The 22,245-nt window shown below is 31.4% G+C and overlaps 1 protein-coding gene across 1 annotated transcript in view; it reads left to right on the forward strand.

The window, feature by feature from the left end:
- Positions 1-22,245, forward strand: part of LOC118185701 (carbonic anhydrase-related protein 10-like) — a gene marked incomplete at its 5' end in the record, with an annotated part of 459,955 nt that overhangs the window by 287,538 nt on the left and 150,172 nt on the right. The window contains 2 exons of the mRNA XM_085808190.1: positions 6,205-6,306; positions 9,100-9,166. Coding sequence (XP_085664316.1) covers positions 6,205-6,306; positions 9,100-9,166 — 169 coding nt within the window. The remainder of the gene's footprint in view (positions 1-6,204; positions 6,307-9,099; positions 9,167-22,245) is intronic.

A 22,245-nucleotide genomic window follows, 5' to 3' on the forward strand; every position in this document is an offset into this window, starting at 1 on the left:
CCTGCTTACTAACACGCCAGCTTAGCGGTTACAAAAAAATATAGAATAAGAAAACATTAAAAGTCTTTTATTGCTGGATTAGGAGACACAAATATTCCAGTATGGTTTAAATATTATACTAAAGACACAATGACAATTGTATTGCTTGAATAAGCTTTGGCTCTTCCAAAAGGATTAATTGAGAAACCAGTTAGCACGAAGTTTCTAAGCTAAAAATCGTCAAAGCTAAAAATCTCTGATCTTATTTGCATCCTAGTGGAAGATGACAAAAGTAGAAATCATAGTATAGGAAAATTGATAATATAACAGGATCAATTAACATAAAACCCTGTAATTTAACTTAGCAATTAGGTCTCCCATACTTTTTAATGTTTTGCTGGTTAAAAAACCAGAACATCAGAAACGCTACAACGTCATTCATTATATAAATTAGCAGAAACGTCTATGCAAAAATTTATTTCTAGAGAAATAATTGCTTAATTTAAATATATGAACTTAATTCCACACCAATTAATGTGTTACAGACATTTGCGGAACTTAAAAATGCTATTTTAAAGTCCTAGGCTCAATATCTGCAGTAATCGTCGGATAGTCTTCTATCAAAGCGAAAGTTGTTTCTTATTCAGAGTTTAAAATCAAAAAGGTAAGTGATATACTTGTTGCGGGTTTTCGTTTCAGATTTGGGCTCTGCAGGAAAGGTTTAAGAGTAGATATAATTCATGTGGTATATTAAATACTCCTGACGTAGTTGTATTCTGCAGGGTATGTTTAAGGTTAGTTCTATTTCACGAGGGCTATTAAATACTCATAACGCAATGAAAGAATTGTGATTAAATTTTGCCGAAAATTAAAGCATTTTTTGTTCCTTTTTCTGTGTTATCAATGCAGTATTCATTATTAATTAGAACAGCGAATAAAGTTTAGCTAAACAGAGCACATTTTATTAGTAGGGAGAGTTTTGAACTTCGTGGTCTCAATGAGCTATAGTTAATTCATTGTAAAAATAAAAGTTAGTTTATTTCTCAATTCCGTAAGTAGAGACTAGGTGCTGTTCAGTAATCTGTATAATTTTGTGTTGCATAGTAATACTCTGCTATCACAATTGATAAGTATAAAATTTTGGGTTTAACTACACTAGCTCTTTGTAAAGTAAGAAACATTTTAAAGGAGATATTTGTACCAGAATTTTTCCATATATTTTACAATTATAAAATTAATTAAGCTCTGATATTGAGTACATGAATAAACACTGTAATAGTGAGTTCTAAAATATGTGTAATACTGCTTAAAAACGAAGTTATAATACATTTAAATAAATAATGGAACACAAAACGTTTCATTTAAGATGCAAATATGCAAGAGAAATACACAATATAACTTAGGAAAAAAGAATGCTGTAACATTTAGGAGAAAAATGTTTGTATTTATTTAGAAATTTTTAGAAATAGAATCGGAAGGAAATTGTTGAATCTCACTTCATCTGAAAACATTTACATCACATTTTAGTCTCCAGATCACTATATTCTATAAAAATCATTTCACATACTCTTTTCCTTTTGCACTTGAATATAAAGTACTAAGAAGAAAATCTGTCTTTATAATAATATAAAAATATGTATTGTCTTTGAATTTTCTCTTCATTACTTTAACGTTCAAAAAATCACTTTGTATTTATTTTTTCTTCAAGCCTAAATTTGCCCTGAAAATCTCAATGAAACAAATATTTTGACCACATATGAATTCTATCTTACACTAAAAGCAGATGGCTTCTTAGATATACAAACATGTAAGGCAGCATATGCTTTATGCTGACAATTCTTTTAAAGGGGGATATTGTAATTTCTTTCTTACTGCGAAAAATTAAGCTTACGAAAAAATAATTCCTAAATGATTCAAATATTATACCAATACAGATGTCGAATAACAGCATTCAAGATTAAAGTTTTGGAAGCCAACACGTTTGATAGAGATTCATGGAAAATTTACAAAAAATAAGATTATTAACTGCTTTAAAAAAGCAGAAATTTTATTACTAGATTCAACCAGATTCTGTTTGATTGGACCATTTTCACTCATAACTGCTAAGAAAATACGGTTAAAATAGTAATCAAACTTCATAAAACTACTGGTTTCACCAAAGTGAAATAAGTGCATCAGCATTTGGTCAGGTTAGGTTATTTGCATAATATAAATCACACAAAGACTCTTTGCCTAAAAGAAGGATGTCTTCGTGGAAGACGTTCTTAGGAAAACTGACTAGTATTCATATTAAATTTAAGAACAGCCATAAAAGTCAACCATGCAGATAGCAGTCTGACTTGGTTAGAACCCAGGCTGAACTACCAGCATTCAGCGGTTTTAACTACTCAAAATCTGAAAGGATCATTTCGAGAAAACTTGAACCAAAAAGATTTCGTATCATTATATTAAGGAATAATACTAATGTGTTATCGGGTCATATAACTGCGAATTCGAAATTGCAACACAGGAATTTTTTTAAATGTCACTAATACATAATGAAGGTAATCTCTCCCTTTACCGAAATTTTAAATCCAAACGAAAGACGTATTTGATAAATAAATTAATAAACTAATTGCATGCATTGAAACACAAAGTAATAAAAGCTATCAGAAATTACAGAATGAATGCCATATTTTTTCAATGTACTTAAAACAATAAATAAAAAACAAATGCGGAGCAATCCAAAAGTTTTCTTTTGTCATTTCACATTATTTATTTTTGCGTGATTCTATATTTTTATTTACAACAGCTCACTTTTTGCCAATGTAACTTTTTTAACATCGAACATTTCCAGAAGAGAATTTCGAATGGCACGAAATAAACTAATCACTTTATCAGGGGTTTACGAATCTCGAGCTTTCTCAAGATCCGGGAGCAGCCGCTATCTACTGTAGATACGGATCATGGAATGCTACGGAGGAACGAGCATCATTGGAAAAGGGAAAAAAAGTTTCAACTAATATTCCTTAGACAATTTCCTAAGAATTCCTTGAATTTAAGTAGTTCATTCAGAATGACGGTTTTCATTAGCTCAAATGCAACGGGGAGATGAAAGTAACAATACAACCTGAATTTACATCCTTTCAGTCTTCATTACGCATATGTGCATGTTTCAGGAGGAATTGAAAATTCTTCCCTCACAAAGCATTTTTCTGAACATTTGTTTAAATATTAGCTTAAATAGCCACTCTGATTTATTCGTAGTCCATTGAACTAAAAATATTACATTAAAGGATTACATTAAATTAAGTATTACATTAACATTACTACATTAATGGATAAGTATTACATTAACACTATTACATTAACCTATTTATTAATTTATTACATTAATAAAAATTACATTAAAGGATAAAGAATAAAGAAAAAAATCTCAGAAAATTGTGTTTACTATGAGAGTATAAAGGAGGAAATCTTTGTAACCAAGAGCTTAGATTTATCATATCTCGAAAAATCGAAATATTCTCATAAAATCGTATTGCATATTGGAAGACAATCATATTTCGCAATATTTTAGGTACTGATTTCAAATCCTTCTGCAGCCCAAAACTAACTAATGCATATTTAATGGTTGTGCATTAAAACATTATACTGCACAAACTAATTGATACTTTTATTTTTTCTTTAGAAAAAATTTTGTAATAAAAGTACTTTAATTTTCGTGAATTATTCATTCAATTAATACATGCTGAAACACAGTTACTCCGTTGAACGTAGAGGAGTTTTCCCGTTGTGTTAAATTTTGGGATACACACACAGCATATCACCGGTCGATATATTTTAAAGTTTCACAGTTTAAATTAAGCGCGTATCTGTAAGAAACTGTTGTTTGCTTAAGGAAAATTTAGGCTTTTCGAACAACTGATAATTATCAAACACCAACTAGGCCTTATTTATGCACTACATTTACATGCCTCATAGTAAACGAATAAATTTCGTGCATCAGTATAAGTTTGTTGCATACTTCTCATTCTTTATGTGCCCAGTATCTGATTTTATTGCACTGAATCCAGTCCTTTTCAAAGGTTTCATCCCAGATCTTTGTCTAATGTGTTAATTTTCAACTAGACTAACAAGATTTAAAATTTGACTAGTTTCCTCTAGAGTTGCTCATCTTTAGTGGTTTATCTGTGTTTTATTTACATAAGCGGTTTACTTTCTTTGCAGCAGTACGTACCAAATGCTATAATTTTACATTTATATATTACAAAATATGTAAGTTCTTTAAATTATCCGAATCACCCTGCATATAGTGTCCAGGGGCACTCAAATGAGCTGACTCAATATATTTAACAATAAATTATGCAACGTAATAGAAATTTGCTAACTCCTTTAAGGAAATTCTTCACATTAATTAAAACATATTAAATTTAGTAACGGTATTATAACCAAAAATTGTTATGCAACAATTAATTTTGTTTATAAAAAAGCAATAAACTTACAAAACATTTTACTTTAAATTTGATTGTACCCTGTTACTGTCATTTGCACATTTGCAAATTTCTGCATATTAAGCAAAATGTAAATGCACTTAACTACATCGCAAGCATCGGTGAAGTTTGATGAATACAATTATCACTATTAACAGGAACAAAACTGCTTGGCACGATTAATTTTCTTGGCATTTGCACTGAAATTAGTTTGAAAGTTTAAATGAACATACATAGACGTGCTACCAAATGCCACTTGTTTTCATTTTCAGGTTCCCTGTGAGCGGTAGTAAAGTGTTTGGGACTATTATGCTTTATTTACAGCAATGATAAGAATTGTACTAATTTCGGGCATTATATTTCCAATTAAATGTAACTGGTCTGCGAATTCTAATTAAACGTACTTAGTTTGTGAATGCTAATATTTATTAGCTTCCACTTCCTAATCAAATAAAGCTGCGAATCTTAAAATACTAGTTACGCTAAATGTACCAGCAGAGCGCATGATACAGTGGTTGGCGTCCCAGACACAAATGGCTACATAACTAAATTCTTTGTAAGTTTTCCAATGGGCCGTCAATAAAATATACAGAAAATATTCATGTTTCAAATACTCTGCGTAGGTTAGAAATTCTAGCTTCTATTTATTGTAAATGCAGCGTTTCCCATTTCCACGTGAGATGAGAGAATTGATGCGGTTTAATATGCTTCTTTAAAAAACTAATAATTAAGTAACAAACAGCCAAGTCATTCTGTTAAAAAGGAATTGACTTTACGTTTATGTTCGAAGTTTATAATTTACATCATGCATTCTTTTGTGTACACTCTTGAAACTTTGAGTAAAAAATTTCTAGTTGCGGTTATCAAATACTCTCTATTACGTTATCTAAATTTTATTTTTGTGTTTGCATTGACCAGTGTATTCACTATTTTTAAAGAAAACAAATGAAACAGATTTAAGAGATATTTCGATTACAGGAACTGCTAGTGGATAAATGATGCCTTTATACCTATTATTTTAATGATAGTGGAGAAATTGTCAGGATCTTGCGCGCTAATTCGAAGACAAACTATTCGAGTTTAGGAAATTTATTTCAACTTAAATATATGAAAAACTAACAAAAACATATATTAAAGGGACTATATTCTAAATGTTTCATTTAATCAAGTTCTGCTATTCAGTCAATGAGACGCAATAAAACTAATAATGGTATTAAAAGTAAACTCACTTAAATCAAAATCGAAGAATAGGAAATGTATAAGGAAGAAGACATTTGCTTTAACATAGTTTCAAGAGAAGAAAGTCAGTGTTAAAAGGAGTATAAAAAGATGATATTTTCAAAAGCGAAGAAGTAATTGCGTAGCCGAAAGCCTGAAATTTCTGATTTGATATCTATATATTCGCTTAATTTAAGATATTTTACTATGATTATCACTTATAGTGAAACGGATATCCATTCTTTCGAGAAAACAAAATGGTTGCAAAATAATTACAAAAATTAAATTGTGTTTCCTTTATTGTTACATAGAAAATATTTAATCACTTTACTTGCATTTTGTAAGAGATAATATGACACAGAACTTTCGAATATCTGTCATATCAAGCGATTGACTGAAAATACTATTATATGTCAATTTCATTTCCAGAACAAAGATAAAATTTCAACTTTTTGAAATTCACTCTGCTGCTATTCAGTTATTTGTTTATCTGTACTTATTTATTTTTAACTTTTTTATTCGTTTTTATTTATAGTTACAAATTTATGGGTATAACAGCGACCTGTACCAGAACATATCGGAAGCAATGGCTCTTCAGAAAAACCAAGGCTTAGTTGCCATCTCAATTCTGCTTCAAGTAAGTTTTAAATATCAGATAATAAAACCTGCAATAATTTTGCTATGCTTTGTAGTCACATTTCATTTAAATTTTTGATATTTGGATTTGACTTCCTAAAATATGAACAAACTGAAGGATTCAAAACATTATGTTCAGAACTCATTAATAAAGACATTTTGTTAGTCTAAAAGACATTCAAAGCAAGTTTTATTCTTTTTCTATCGCCAAATATATCTTACTGTAAGATTTAATAGAGAAATGTGTTTCTTTAAATGTTTCTTAAAGTGGCTAAGTTTTGCTAGATATTTGAAAGTTTTCCTTGAAAATGATTAGTACTGCTTGGTACTACTGGATGTTCATTTGCATATTATATTTCAAACTTAAATGATAAAATGCAGTGAAGGAAAGTGCCGATCAAATGAATGAAAGTATAAACGAATGTGGTTTTAATAAGCAAGTTTTATTCTTTTTCTATCGCCAAATATATCTTACTGTAAGATTTAATAGAGAAATGTGTTTCTTTAAATGTTTCTTAAAGTGGCTAAGTTTTGCTAGATATTTGAAAGTTTTCCTTGAAAATGATTAGTACTGCTTGGTACTACTGGATGTTCATTTGCATATTATATTTCAAACTTAAATGATAAAATGCAGTGAAGGAAAGTGCCGATCAAATGAATGAAAGTATAAACGAATGTGGTTTTAATTACGTGAACACTTTGTAGAGGCATTAGGTATTTTTTTGAAGGCAGGCAAGCTGAAAAATATGCAACGCCTTCGCCGGGAATCGAACCGCAGACCTCTCAATCACGCGCTGAGCGTGCAAACCACTAGACCACGAAGGCTTGCTAAGAAGGAGGGAGAAATACCTTATAACTTTTAAACCCATCAAATTTAATGACTGATTTCAAATAAAAACTTTTCTTATGATATGCTACTAAATATTTTATTTACATGGATTTTATTTTTTTTTTAAATTTATTTATCGCATTTTTAAGTTGATATAATAATTTGAAGTGTTATGTAGATGGCAATGATGAGTCAAATTTTCACTGATGAGTAGCATCACTTGATGAGTTGTATCAATTTAGCACGTGAATGCAAACGTATTTTAAAATGTGGAATTTTGCATAATGTTCTCATACACTGTAGTGTTTCGGATAGATACATAAAAACGATATTTTCTATTCAATTCATTTATTTATTACCTATTAGGGCTTTATTTTCACTGCATAGATTGTTAATCTCTAAGCAATAAAACAAGCATAAGACATATGTAACAACAAAATAATTTCGAATTTTGGAAAGCCAACCGACTTACTTTTTAAAGATTTGAGAAGAAATATACTTTGTGTATCTGATGAAACTAGGAAAGTATAATCCTCTTGAGGATCATTCCAAAATAATTGTCTGTTAATTCCAAAGTGTAATAACAGCAAAGATATGAGTGTATAAATACTATTTTAGCTGCAATACTCTGTTTTTGGTCAGAAGGCACTGATGAAACATGTAATATTCACATGTCATAGTGTTAATCAGACCTATGTTAAGCAACTGCTCGAAATCAAGTTACTGTCGCATTCAATCTCGTCTTTTCCCTTTTGTAATTGTGATTTTTTTCCAGGTAATGTATTTTCTTGATAATGAATGTTGATTCGAAATATGTGCCCAATCTATAACTTAAGTAATTTAAGTTTTAGACTTTAGTAACTTTTTCTTCTAATTTTAAAATGTTCTTTGACGTGTTCCTCTTCGAATTTTTGATTAATTTGAATGATGTCGAATACAAGAGTCACAATTTATTTGCCTCAAATGCATTAGCGTCGTATTGCAAAGGAGTTGAATAATTGCCAAATAGGTAGTCCAAATTATTACACATTATAAACAATTTGCATTTTAAAATTTGTGTTGTATTTTCTTCGAATTTCTGAGACGTCAAACTATTGTTTAATTTTAGCATTTTGGCTTAACGTTTGTATTTTTTATGTGAAATATAAAGCTAATTTATTTCGGTTATAAAAGGTAGGTTAATTTTGTCTTTAAAATGAAGTTATTTTATGAGGAAGAGGAAAGAACCAGAGATAAATTAAGTTAGGTTAAAATTCAATATTACACTGGCGTTAGTTTATTCGAAATCGCTATCAATTTCGAGAAAATTAAGCATTGTACGTCCTTTTTCTTCACGAAGTAATACGTTCTGAAAAAAAAAATTGTCAAAGCATTCTTAAAGTCGTAGCACGCCAATTATTGGCAAAAATATAATAAAGTTTAAGACACATTTATACCTAAATATTAAATTAACGATTGCTATAATAAATCATATTTAATATTTGAAAGTAAACTAATCTCGAATGCGACTAGAATTCTGTAATATACCAGAAATAAAATGTTGCATGTGTTCTCAAAATGCTTAATAAAACTTATGATGGTTAAAATTCAATATTACATTGGCGTTAGTTTATTCGAAATCGCTATCAATTTCGAGAAATTTAAGCATTGTACGTCCTTTTTCATCACGAAGTAATACGTTCAGAAAAAAAAAAAAATTGCCAAAGCATTCTTAAAGTCGTAGCACGCCAATTATTGGCAAAAATATAATAAAGTTTAAGACACATTTATACCTAAATATTAAATTAACGATTGCTATAATAAATCATATTTAATATTTGAAAGTAAACTAATATCGAATGTGACTGGAATTCTGTAATATACCAGAAATAAAATGTTGCATGTGCTCAAAGTGCTTAATAAAACTTATGATGGAAATATTCTAGGGATTTTCTGATTTAGTAGTAATTTCATTTTATCTTTTAGACAGGGGATTTATCTAACCCAGAGCTCAGAATTATAACAAGCCAACTTCACAAAATTGTTCACAGAGGTAAGTTTCCCAAATAATACATTCATTTCTTAAGTCATTTATTAATTCATTTTGCTTTCTTAATTCTATAATCTATTAACACATTTACACTTAATAATTTAACATTTTAACATTTGCTGTATGTATATGGCACCTAAAACGTGTTGGGCATATAATGCTCATGAAAATGAAACAAGATGAGCATTCAATTTATTAATTAAATTTTTAAAGTGCATAAGAAGAATATAATTCTAAATAATTTATTTCCATGGGAACTCGTAATTTTATTTACATGTGGTACATTGATAAGATATAATGTATTGAATTTCGAAGAACGAACTGCTTTTAAGTGACAACTATACCATGCTTACTTTGACATTAAAAACTGTTGTTGTTGTGTTTAGTCTTGCTTGTCTGATATCACAGCAAGCGCATGAAATTCATCGTAGCAAACATTACACCTGTCGTTGGCAAGAGCCTTGGGCATCATACAGGTGACAGTGCGACTTTGCTCAGTTCCTTCCCCAGTTTTTTGATGGAAAGCATCCCGGGAGTATATAAGCATTCCGTAATGCAACACGCGTGTAGGGAAAAATCCATCCTTGTGAATGGGTATGGCTTCGGATGACATCATTTTTTCTATGCTTAGGAACTTGACTTTATTTGGGCTCGAGAGTAGACCTCCATACCGTTCGTTTACATTTTGATAGCAATACTGGAACTATAATTACTATTAATGACGTGAGTTGTACTTTTGTTGCGATCAGATTACATTTCTTACGGAAGTGTAGTGTTGTGAATTTGATATAAAAAATTGTAATGATTTTTTTCCCTAGAGAGAAAAAGTATTGCTTCTTCTTGTATGCTAACTCCGTAAATGTGCATTATTGCAAAGGTTTTAAATACATATATTCTTAATTTAAAACTGTCCATATTAAAGGTGTTGCGATTATTAATTCACTTTTTCCTGTTCATTCGATAGCCATTCTCTGCATGCACAGTCTCCGAAAGCATAAGACAAGTCAGCTTTCGCGAATAGTAAAAACGGTGTGAGCGAACATAATACAGAGTAAATTCAAGATAGCTGTAATAAATCTGAAAAGCAAATTTTTATTATAAAAAGTATCTAGTTAGTTTCGAAGTCTTCAATTAGCTTGGAAGAAATAAAATAGGAACCTTCTTATATTTATGATTTTATTTTAGAATTATTTTTTAGCATAATGTTTAAAATAAAATAAGTAGAGCACTGAGCTAAAATGTTTTTATATAATGCAGTACATTTCAATATTTCTTTTGATTTCAAAAGTACTAGCATTTTATAAAATGTTCGTTACATTATGTTTTTAGAGAAGCAGCCTTTCTATAGCTGAAATCAATATAAGACTTTCTCTTTAAGTTAAGAATGAATTGTGATATGTTTTAAGAATTCAATGCGAAATATGTACCCTAATGTTTTTAAACTGCTGAATATTATAACTAAGAACAATAAGAATAGTTTTCCATTTGAAATTACACTCATTCTTGTAGTTCAAATAAAAGTATCAGCACAGTAGGAATATGACGATAATGAATACTAACACTAAAGTTTCAGTAAATGCTAAATGTAAGAGCACTAACTAATCAATTTTTATTTAACTACTCTTTTAATTAACTTTAACCGGCAATTTTTCTAAATTTCTAGTAAATGAGAAGCTACGACAAATAACGTTGCAACCGATATATAGTGAGGTAAAAAAAGAGTTTATACATTTGTATGATTTGAAAGCAGTTTCGAGTCTTATGTAGAATTTTTTATTTAAATATGCTGATTCGTTTTTAAATTAAGAAACTCAATGCTTAAAAATATTGAAGCATACATTTAAAAGAATCAATATAGAGATATTATGCAATTAAAAGCTATCTTTTCATATCATGAAAACATTAATGAAAAAAAAAATATTATATATATAACATTAATATTAAAACAAAGAAAAACATTTTACTACTTAATGGAATATCTTTTCACATTGCCAATGGCTTGAAGATGTTTAAAACTTCAGTTTACCATATTCAAGCGCAATGGCCCACCAGCGGCCGAGCGGTAAAGTCTCTGAACACTGGTAGTTCTGTCCGAGGTTCGAATCCCGCGAACAGGCTGGCTGCATGGGTGTTTTCGTGGTTTTCCCCCATGTGTAACGTGTATACGAGCCAGTTTCGCTTAGAAAGTCCTCCACGAAGGCATTCCTCTCCTTAGGCAGATAGCCCTCGAGGCTTTGCCGTAATTAAATAACCTAACCTAACCTATTCAAGCCCAATGTTTTTAATATTTTCTCATTCGTAAATTAAATGATGCTTAAATCATGCTTATTTGACATTTAGCTCTTCTAAACTTCTCATTTTCTCAAACATATTGAATTGGATTAATATCTGGTAACTCTAGTGAAGTTTATGCGAATTTCTGATGTATTGCACAGGCATCACTCCTTCAGAGAGAGTTTTGTGTCTGGGATCATTATCCTGTTGAAAGTAAAAATGTATTGAAAGAACCAATTTTTGCGCACTCGTTTAAATATGGTTTTAAAATTATCAATTAACCATATTTATTCAAAGCATCAAAAAGTATATGCAAGTTATTTACACAATTTTCAGCTATATACCACCAGATCATTATATTTCCATCAATGTGTATTACTTTTGCTTGTATAACTTCCTTCTTCATAGCTTCGCTAGCTTTCCTCCACACTAATTTTTGTCCATGTGATTACTCAATATTCAATTTATATTCCTTTAAAAAATACATGATACCAAAGTTCTTTAAGCTTGTTAATTAATTATTTTGTAAATTAGCTTTCCTTATGAAATGCTTTTATCTAGCTATTCCATCATGATATCCACTTTCTTTTCTGTCAAATTTTCAATTTTTCTCGAAAGAATGTCTTTTATGGTCACTTCGGGAAGTTTAGAATGTACTTTCCAAGCCTCCTATACCACGTACAAACTTTTCATTTGTGAACAGTTTTGTAATCAGATTGAAATTAACCGGCCTTTCAGTTGTTTCTTGTTGCTCAATTCCACACTTAAAATCGATAAATAAATTTAATTTAAAGCATAATTTTCCTATAAAACAAGCAGAATTAAGCAGTGATTTACCTAGCTAGTTGTTGGTTTGGTAGTAAACAAACCACGTTTTACACCTTGAACCATCTATGTCATCAACTCCATGTGCAGCGCAAGTTCTTTGACAAGTTTATGGATATTTTCTTGCTTTGCCTATAGTGAAAAGATCATGGTCACTGGTCATAATAAAATTTTATGCGAGTGCCGAACTAGAACATAGTTTTACAATGAACCATTATATTTGCTTGCATTAAGTTGGTAATACTATGAAAAAGTTGTAATCCGCTATTAAGCAAAAGAAGACAAATGTATGATAAAAATTATCATAAAGGAAAAACTGTGAGCTATTATCCTTTTTTGGTATAATTACGAATGCAAGGAACTTGTCATAAAATTAAACATAAAAAAAATTTCACGCATCGTAAATTACTTGGTATTATTCATGTGTTTCATTTTTATATGATAACTTTAAGAGGAGCAATTTTAAAGATAAAAAAAATTCATAGATTTAGTATCGCAAAATCAACACAATTCAAGTTTGTAATTTAATAAATGTATACTGTCGTATTTCACAATTAATTTCAATTCCTTGATACTTTCATGATTTTATTATCTAAATATTTCCCAGCATTTACATTACATTATTATGCTAAATGCGGTAATACATTTGTCAGCGAATTAGAGTTTTCTTCATTTTAAACAAAATATCTACGGTAACTAACCTTATAACTCTAAAATAGAAGAATATGTCTGTTGCATGCAAGTGCTATCGATTTCTTTATATGATGTTATGCCGCATCAAATATTGCATTCTGAAAACTTCAACTAGAATTTTATTTTCTTTAATATAGTGAGAAAATTATTAATTATGTTTTATTCGAAAAAATTTTCCTTTAATGGTGCTGCGTACACGAATTTAATACAAAAATCTATCTGTCAGGAAGCCAAACACATTTCTTGAAAGCTGAAAAAAATGGTTTCTCTATTTCAAAGAAAACGTCTCCTAGTATTAGTCTAGACTTTTCCTTATCGCTTTCAAAGCATTACCGTCTAAATAAATATTTCTAGGAAAACTGGTTTTTCCCTATAAAGGATGGATCCCTATAAGAATATCAAAAATATTACATTTCACTCAAACATTTCAATTTTAATTCGGAAATAAATTAAAATATCCCCATCAGGTTTGCGCTTGCAAACAGTAAAGAGAGATGTACGGTTTCCCTTTTCCAGAAATTACAGGGTCATGAAATTCCCTAAAGCAAAGTGTGGACTACATTTGTAAATAAACTAATTATACATGTCCTTGTTTCTACATCTACGTCGAATTATTTGAAGTGATAACAAAGTACCGAAGTTGACCTTTTCTTCCTAATGTGCCAGATTACTACTGTTCTCCCTTGGCTATATATACTACTTTAGGTTTATTATTAAGCAACAATGAGCTATTGATCTTACATCGTATGGTCGAATGGTAGAACCATCCCAGGAGATGCATTAGATGCCTTCAAACTTAGCACATGGGGAAGGACCATTGATCAGGGTAACGTTGGGTAGCGTTTAGCAGCGCTTAATTCTTAGGAACTTATATATATCAAAACATGTGAAAGTTGTAAGGTCGCGGTAATTTTCGAAATGGAATAGATGGTTTTCACTGTGCATCGTTGCATTTACGTCTACTCGTAGAAAGTTAAAATTATCATCATTAATTTTTATTATGGGTTAGAAAGTTTCATTCGTATGGCAGTCAGACATAAACTAAGAATATAGCAGACACATAAAATTGTTATTAAAAGTTTCTTTTTTATTTTCGCATTTTTTACAACCTTTATCACTCTGTCATGATAAGGTTAATTTATTTCATTCTCTCTCCAGTAAAATTGCTAAGATTAAAATTGAAATGCTTTCTTTACTGAGTGCAAATATGCAAACAGGATTTTGGCGTATATGCGAAATTCTATTGAGCAAGGTGTAATTTTTATAAACTCAAGTTTGATAAATGCTAATATATATGTTTCCATTATCAAAGACAAATTTGCGTTCAATTTAAATTATTTTCGGGATACGATTTTTGTCTTGATAGCTTAAATGGTTCTCGTAATTTTTCTCAAATAAATTTCGGTTCTGTTCTTCCGTGCAGAAGTGATCATGTATAAATACAGAAGAAAATAGCTGAAAAAATGATGAAATGTACTTTAGTGGCATGACTTAAACTATTTATTAATTTTGTCCATAACAACATTAGCCGTCTTACTTCCTAGTACGTTTGGGGTACAAAATTAATACAGTTAAGTAAAGCGCACGTTTTAAATTTTGTCTGCTCATGAGCTGTGCAGAGTATTAAAGAAAATACTGTGGATAATCGCTGAGTCTAATGAAAACATATGAGTAATAAAGATAATCGCATACAATTATATATCTTTTACGTAGAAGTATTGGCTACGTAAAAGATGTAAATAACGCAACAATTTCTAAACACAAAGGAAAATTCAGCCTTATAATTGATAATGCTTCCAAAATAAAAGAAATACTAAAATTTCCTCGAAAATCTGATACAAGTTCTTTCTTCATCGGAACACAGGTTCTCAAAGCATCATGAAACACATGTGTTTCATTAATAAAGCAAAAAGCTGGTTAAAATTTCTCCTCTTTTATAACGTCGCTAAACATTTTTATGTTTTTCACTTTTTCCATCTTCACCATTTTTTTAGTTTCTGATTAATGAATAAAAGCAGTAAACGTTTTCGAAATAATTTTGGATTTGGCAGATATAAATTTGATGGCCAAAACTGCTATGCAAAAGCAATTCTCCAAAATTTTAATTTTAATTTAAAAAGGGATCTGTTATTCATAAGGTATTTTCTTTCTCCTTTCCTCATTCCTTCACGGTCTAACTAGAAGCACACTCAGCACACATACGGGAGGTCCGGAGTTCGGATTCCGGCGATGGCATTGCACATTTTTTTTGTGTTCCTAAGTCGATATAGCCTAACCACTCTGCATAAGCGCCTGAACTAATGGTGGTAGACGGTAATTATACACCACCAAGAATTGGCATGGGTCCTCTCTTCCCCAGTCGCACTTTAAAAAAGGATATATAAGGTATTTTCTCCTTCTTTCCTCATGCCTGCGTGGTGTAACTAGAAGGACGCTCGATGCGTATGCGGGAGCTTTGGTGTTCAAATCCCGGTGATTTTAACTTTCTACGAGTAGACGTAAATGCAACGATGCGCAGTGAAAACCATCTATTCCATTTCGAAAATTACCGCGACCTTACAACTTTCACATGTTTTGATATATATAAGTTCCTAAGAATTAAGCGCTGCTAAACGCTACCCAACGTTACCCTGATCAATGGTCCTTCCCCATGTGCTAAGTTTGAAGGCGTCTAATGCATCTCCTGGGATGGTTCTACCATTCGACCATACGATGTAAGATCAATAGCTCATTGTTGCTTAATAATAAACCTAAAGTAGTATATAAAATATTCCATTTTTCTCGCTCCTGTGTCATTGTAATATAATGACTAGTGGTTAAATTTTTAAAAGTTGTAATTAACTTCCTGAGGAAATTCCTGCATTAGGATAAGTATTTAATTCAGCTATTTTAAGTTAAGTAAAATCGCTGAAATTTTAGAAAGAGATACTATGTCAGGACTTGTGTTTCTCTTGATTTACTTTGGGAACATGATGTTTCCTGATTAGGAACAGGGAGCTTACTCAAGCTATGTTCAAGATTTGTGTGTAACAGACGACACAAGCAGGAAGGGTATACGAAACCCTTTATTTTCTATACCTTTACAAGTACTCCCGAACTTCGGGATACAGAGACCAACCACTTGTGGAATGAACGTAAGAATATAAAACTACTAACTAACACTCTAACTAAAAAGCTAACTTTGAATTAGTATACAAATGCCTAGCATTAAGACTGACCTTTATTTAAAAGGGTAGGTATGTAGTACGCCGAGCTGCTGAAACTACAATACGTTTTCAAATATCAAGAGGGCTAAACCTCTGGCCTTAAAGGCAACCAGCAACCGAGTGAAAACTCGTAAAACTGCAGTGGTAAGCGGCTTGCTTCCTAAATTTCCTTCTCTCTCCCTAACTCTTAGTAAAAAGCCACAATTTAATTACTTCGGCGTTAGCAAGACAATTTGCATAAACAAATTAAAGCATTTAATTCTGTCCGGAAGTAGAAAATAAGAAGTGATAGTACAGTTTTAAAATAAAATAAACGTTAATAAAACTTAGGATCCTTACAACTATACCATATATTAATAGAAATAATGCATTTACGACCTAAATAATTTTAGATGCTAGTAGGTAACGCTGTTGATTGATAAGTTGATAAGTGAGCAATAGCAGAATATTCCTGCAACGATTGAATATGAAAGGAAACATCATATATCGCTATGCAAGATGATCCATTGATCCAGTAAACGTAATCTCACTTTCTCAAGATCAAAAATTCAAAGAATGCTGATTAGCCCAAGCAAAATGCAGGAGAGTATTTCATATTTATAATTGTTTGGCAGGAATGTTGTATTCGTAAAACATTTCCATTTTTTGTGCATGACAATAGACGGCAGATTCTCCTGAATTCCTCACACCAAACACATAAACGAAAGAACACTGTATAATTTCTCTAACACGACGCGGAAACCAGCAGCTTCGAGCTTGCAGATGCTCAAGGCATGGTGGGGCACCGCCTACTAGCACATACAATTCATGGTATCTTGATAGGTGACGTCAGTGTCACAAATAATATGCTACTGTGCTTGAACTCAGCGCAAATACAATTCCTATTTGAAATTTGTAGACGATTTAGAAATCCTACAAATACATTAAAAATGTTGTCAAGACTTTCGCCTCTGCATTTAGTCTTCGAGAGCCACACTGCCATTGAGTGAAAGCTGTCAGATTGGAAGAAAATGTAACTATTTGAATAAGTTCTTTATAACTTCAGACTACGAGAGCGACAGAGTCCATAAAATAGCCATCCGACATTATCTGACTTCAGCATAATAGCAGGTGCAAGTATAAGTAGGCGGGACACAAGAATTTCACAATTCGTATTACAGGTATAGTACCATCGCGTTAACTGCCGCGTACTTCCCCATATTGATGAACAACATACCAGGAGACCATCTGAGGGTCTTCGACTCCTCTTTCTCTACTATCTTTTCGTTCAAGAGAAATTTCAACTCTCCAGTATTTTGACTACCCCCAAGACAGACGGACGTTGTACACTTACAAACATCCATACCTTCTTGATTCGAACACCGCGCCATCTGTACGACAGATGCTTCTATAACAGCTATACCTATCAAGGCGGCTAAATGCAATGGTAAGTTGTAACCCTCCATTTGCTTTACATTGTATTGCTGTCTAAACAAACGGCTCCAGTTTGCTAGTACCTAGTTCACAAGTCCATATCTAGGTCAAGAAGTTTCATACCAATAACTTAGTATTACTAGCAGAACTTAACAGCTCTAAAAACGTATCTGAACTTCATTTTTGCATTAGTAGATCCAAATTAATATATGCAGATTCAGTGTCAGTCTTGCAAGCCATCAAAGGCTGATTCAGTAGACATCGCATAGGAAAGAAAATACAGAAATAGTAATTAATTTTTTTGCAGTAGCTTTCAGTCTGGTGCCTAAATTTCAATGGTTTCCAGCCCATACTCTGCTCAGACGAAACGAATTAGGAGATGTGATTGCGAAGAGCACAGCTAACGAACCCTATGTCAGTAGCACATACGCGCTCCTTTCGAGCGCATATCGGAAAATCATTCCCAGTAGTGAACTAATGAACGTTAGTGAAAGTAGAGCACCTCAGACAGAAGTCTGTATAATTTAAATATCGGCTGTTTACAATTCACCCCATATTTGGCATAGCACAGTCCATATATCTTCCATTTGCTTAGATTTGGCCTAAATCCAGTGCATTTGTGGCAGCACGAGTGACCCAGATCGCAATCTGTCTGACTGCTCGCAAACATCCATTAATCATTTTAAAAGACCAGTTATGACTAACTGGCAAGCATAGGTGAGGAACACAAGCAAGAATAGATATATGCTCAGCTTTACTGGAGATTGTACTATCTTTGCTAACAGCATTTTTGACAGCCTAGAATGATTGCCCTGGTATTCCCTTCTACACCGTGCCTCCAACCGTTTGTTCTATATCTGCGCAATTTATTTAAGATCTTCTTTATAATAATTATCTGCTTTAATAATGTTTAACTTTCAATGAATATTCTAGTTCGCATTGTTATAAGTACTTACTCGCAATGAAATTTTATTATCTATGTTTAATTATTCCATTTTTATTTTATTATTCAGTTATTCAATTTTGGTTCCCATGGTTTAATTTGTACCAATAGTTTGCCCTGAGCTTTAATGTGCACTTATATTTTATTATTTAAGACTTACTAACCAGTATTGTGTCACAGATGTATCAAAATAGGTACTATCTCTATTAATATATGTTCTAAAAACCAATTCGCACCCAAAAATTAATTATATATATAGTTAATTCTTTAATTAATTTACTTTCTAATTAAGTTATCATCTAATGTGGTAAATGTATTTCAAATTTACCCAACACTGTAATACATTCGTGTGCGCATTATATTCCTCTCTTTGCATGCTACCTCATTATAGTATTATATTATATATAAGCATTTTGCCTTTAAGTATGTGTATATAAGCATTTTTCTTCAAATTTGAATAAATTTCGTAAGTGTTTTCAATTTACTATTTAGTATTCTTTTGTTTCAATCTAGGTGCAATGTAATTTTTGTATTTACTTGCATATCTTGATGAAGTAAGACCTAGTCGACCAAATCCATGTCGTGAAACAATATCGCCTGTCCAGGATTCGAACCACTAATTTTTTACTTTCCAGCTGGCCCTGCTGCTACTTACACCACGAGTGCCCAGAGGGAGGCATGAGGGCACCCAAAATATAAAACTAAGGAAAACTAGCCATGTAAAAGTACATTACTTCGCATAAATTTATATTAGCATTTACATTAAATATGTGACCGAATGATTATCTCAGAACACGTTTAATTACAATATAATTCATATCAGATTAGATAACACAGAGTAGTCAAGTTATTTGTAATATTCTCATAGACATTCTAAGCTCACTTTCTCTGATATCCTACAGACTACGAATGCTTACCCCATCAATTCCATTTCATTGTCTTATTTACAATTCAAAACATTTGAAATTGAATCGAGATGTCATAAGTCTCAAATTCCATTAGCGCTTTCCCAAACTGAGTATCTTTCTAGAGAACCTCAAAGAGAAACGACCACGTAAATATCGGCTTTGATGCCAAATTTGATGCAGATTGAGTGACCATGTCAAGTGCATTTCCAAACTGTGATTAATGATTGTTATGCAGCGCTCGCCTCTTTCATGTGCGAACACGAATATTTTATCTAGAAATCCGAAAACTTATATTCATGAAGTATTTTAATTGAATACTACGGCGATAATGACCTCTGAAGTACACTCAGATGGGTTATTATGAATTGCGATAATTGCTGTGAGCTAGAGATTCAAGCACTTTCAGAAACACTTGGGAATTTATTTTAATGAAGCTAATAAGATCCTCGTTGCACTTTCAGTGAAGATGGCACATTTTAAAGTAAGATGACTTAATTAAAATTCTAATTAAATCTACTATTTATTGAACAATTTAGGCTTTACTCATCTAATGCGTTAAGGTTTACTGCAAGTATTCTCTCTCTTTAAAAATATTTAAGTACTCATAAGTCTCATTGTGACAATGAATTTATTCAAGTGGTGATCTTCTATATCTCTTAGCCAATATGTAGTCGCACTACACCTAGTAAGATTTTAGAGTGATTTAATGAGTCTTTATAACATTTCACTATTTAAAGGCATTTATTAAATCATAGAAAACTTGAGGGCATTTAAATCTTTTCATAGAAACAGCATATGCATTACTTCAAAACCTCTTGTAGCGACTATGCATTCTGAAACAAGAGTATTTGAAACAAGAACACAATATTTTCCAATTGAGAAATTTTATTACTGCGAAAGTTGAGGAAGTAAAAAGTAATAAGAGGCTAAATTTCTTTTGTACGAAGCTGTTATAGCTGGAAAATTATCATTAACCGGAAAGATACACTTAATTTTCTGCGTCAGTAACCAGACCATCGTTAAGGTCTAACTACAAAATTTGTAATTAAGGAAGTTGTACAGTGAAAATATTATGTAAAAACAATGAATCGCATTAAGAATTCATAATATTTGCAACAATAAGTAAATAAATATATTTTTATTTCTAATTTGTATATACTTTTTCTTTCGTTACAAAACTAAATCACCATTTAAACTTTTGTATTTAAACGAGAGAAACAGCAAATGTTACGAGGAATTTTTGTGTTTATTATAAATTTTATTTATATTCATTACACTTTGCTCAGGAGAACTTAAAATGCATCTATAAAGTCTGAACGCAGGAGCCATCATAAGTGAACATTGCCAGAAGAGAAGTTTAACCGTTATGACCGACATGAAGTAACATTTTTGGTGGGATCAATGGACACGTGATCTCGAATAACGCCTTTTAACATTCCTAGTGAAGACGAATCATTTCTGTATTCTTGAATTCCCTTATTTCCATTAAAAATTCACAGGTTGTCTGGTTCGCAGATCTAGATGACCTTTCATTTCAAAAATGTTAGTTTTTCCTTTCCTATCGGAAACTTAAAATTAAGGCTCGTTTACAAGAAAACCAATATTAACTTTTACTCTATCATGAACGAATTCGAAAAATCTAATGCTTTGCTTTGTTCTAGGTAACAAATAATTTTGTTTTGCAACATTTTACCATAAAACTGATTACCGTAATGATAACAGTCATGTAATGAAAAGCAAAGCTATATATTCAGAATTCGTAGCCACAGGATGAACAGTATCTTTAAATTTCAATAAAAATATTTCAGAATAAATTTTTTTTAATCAAACCTTTAATTATTTGTATTTTTACGTTAACGATCTTACCCTATTTAAAAAAAAATTAGTGACTTTTAAATATCATATAAAGGCACATATGTAATTATGCATATGATATTAAGTTAATTATGAACACTATAAAATGTAAGCACACTGTAAACACTAAAAATGTTTTCGCTATCTGCCAAATTAGGTTTTCAGAGCCGTATTAGTCCAAGAAATATCACAGATTTTTAGTGATAGCCAGTTAGTATAACACAAAAATGTTGCTGTATTGTTCGGAATGCGCTAGAATCAAAGATGAAGGGATATTGATTGATTGGTAATGTAAAAACATTAGATGTTTTTATTTTCGGAACAGAAAAGACAAAAATTAAACTATGCCCTCGTCCGAATTCACAGCCCTTATCGTCCAATATTAGCTCGGTGTGCTATCACTTGCACTACTAGAGTTGAGTTGAGTTGAGAGCAGAATCTGGACACCCGTGCGGCTTACTAAGACTATTCGGGTCTAGTCCAGGTTCCGCAACTATCCGGGGCAACACCTCATGGGGCCTATAAGGGCATACATTGGTCCTGTATACATGCTTACATAGTTCATAACATATGCTTATAGTTACATAGTTCATAATATATGCTTACATAGTTACATAGTTCATAGTACATGCTTATATACAAGTAGTTCATAATACATAATAGATCTTCCATAATACTTGCTTACATAGTTCATACATATACATGCTTACATAGTTCATACATATACATGCTTACATAGTTCATACATATACATGCTTACATAGTTCATAAGATATTGAGCCTGTTACATAATACATACATAGTTCATAATAATTTTCATTGGCCATAGTACATACATGTTTCATAATATATACAGTGGGCCGTAATAAATACATGTTTCATAATATATACAATAAAAAAAATTAAAAAAAAGATAGAAGAGAGATTCACAGGGAACTATTCTACACTGCACAAATCTCTTCCCAA

Source organism: Stegodyphus dumicola, chromosome X1 (assembly GCF_044657685.1).
Source record: "Stegodyphus dumicola isolate Sdum_Otavi_A_Nest chromosome X1, ASM4465768v1".
NCBI classification, from domain to species: domain Eukaryota; kingdom Metazoa; phylum Arthropoda; class Arachnida; order Araneae; family Eresidae; genus Stegodyphus; species Stegodyphus dumicola.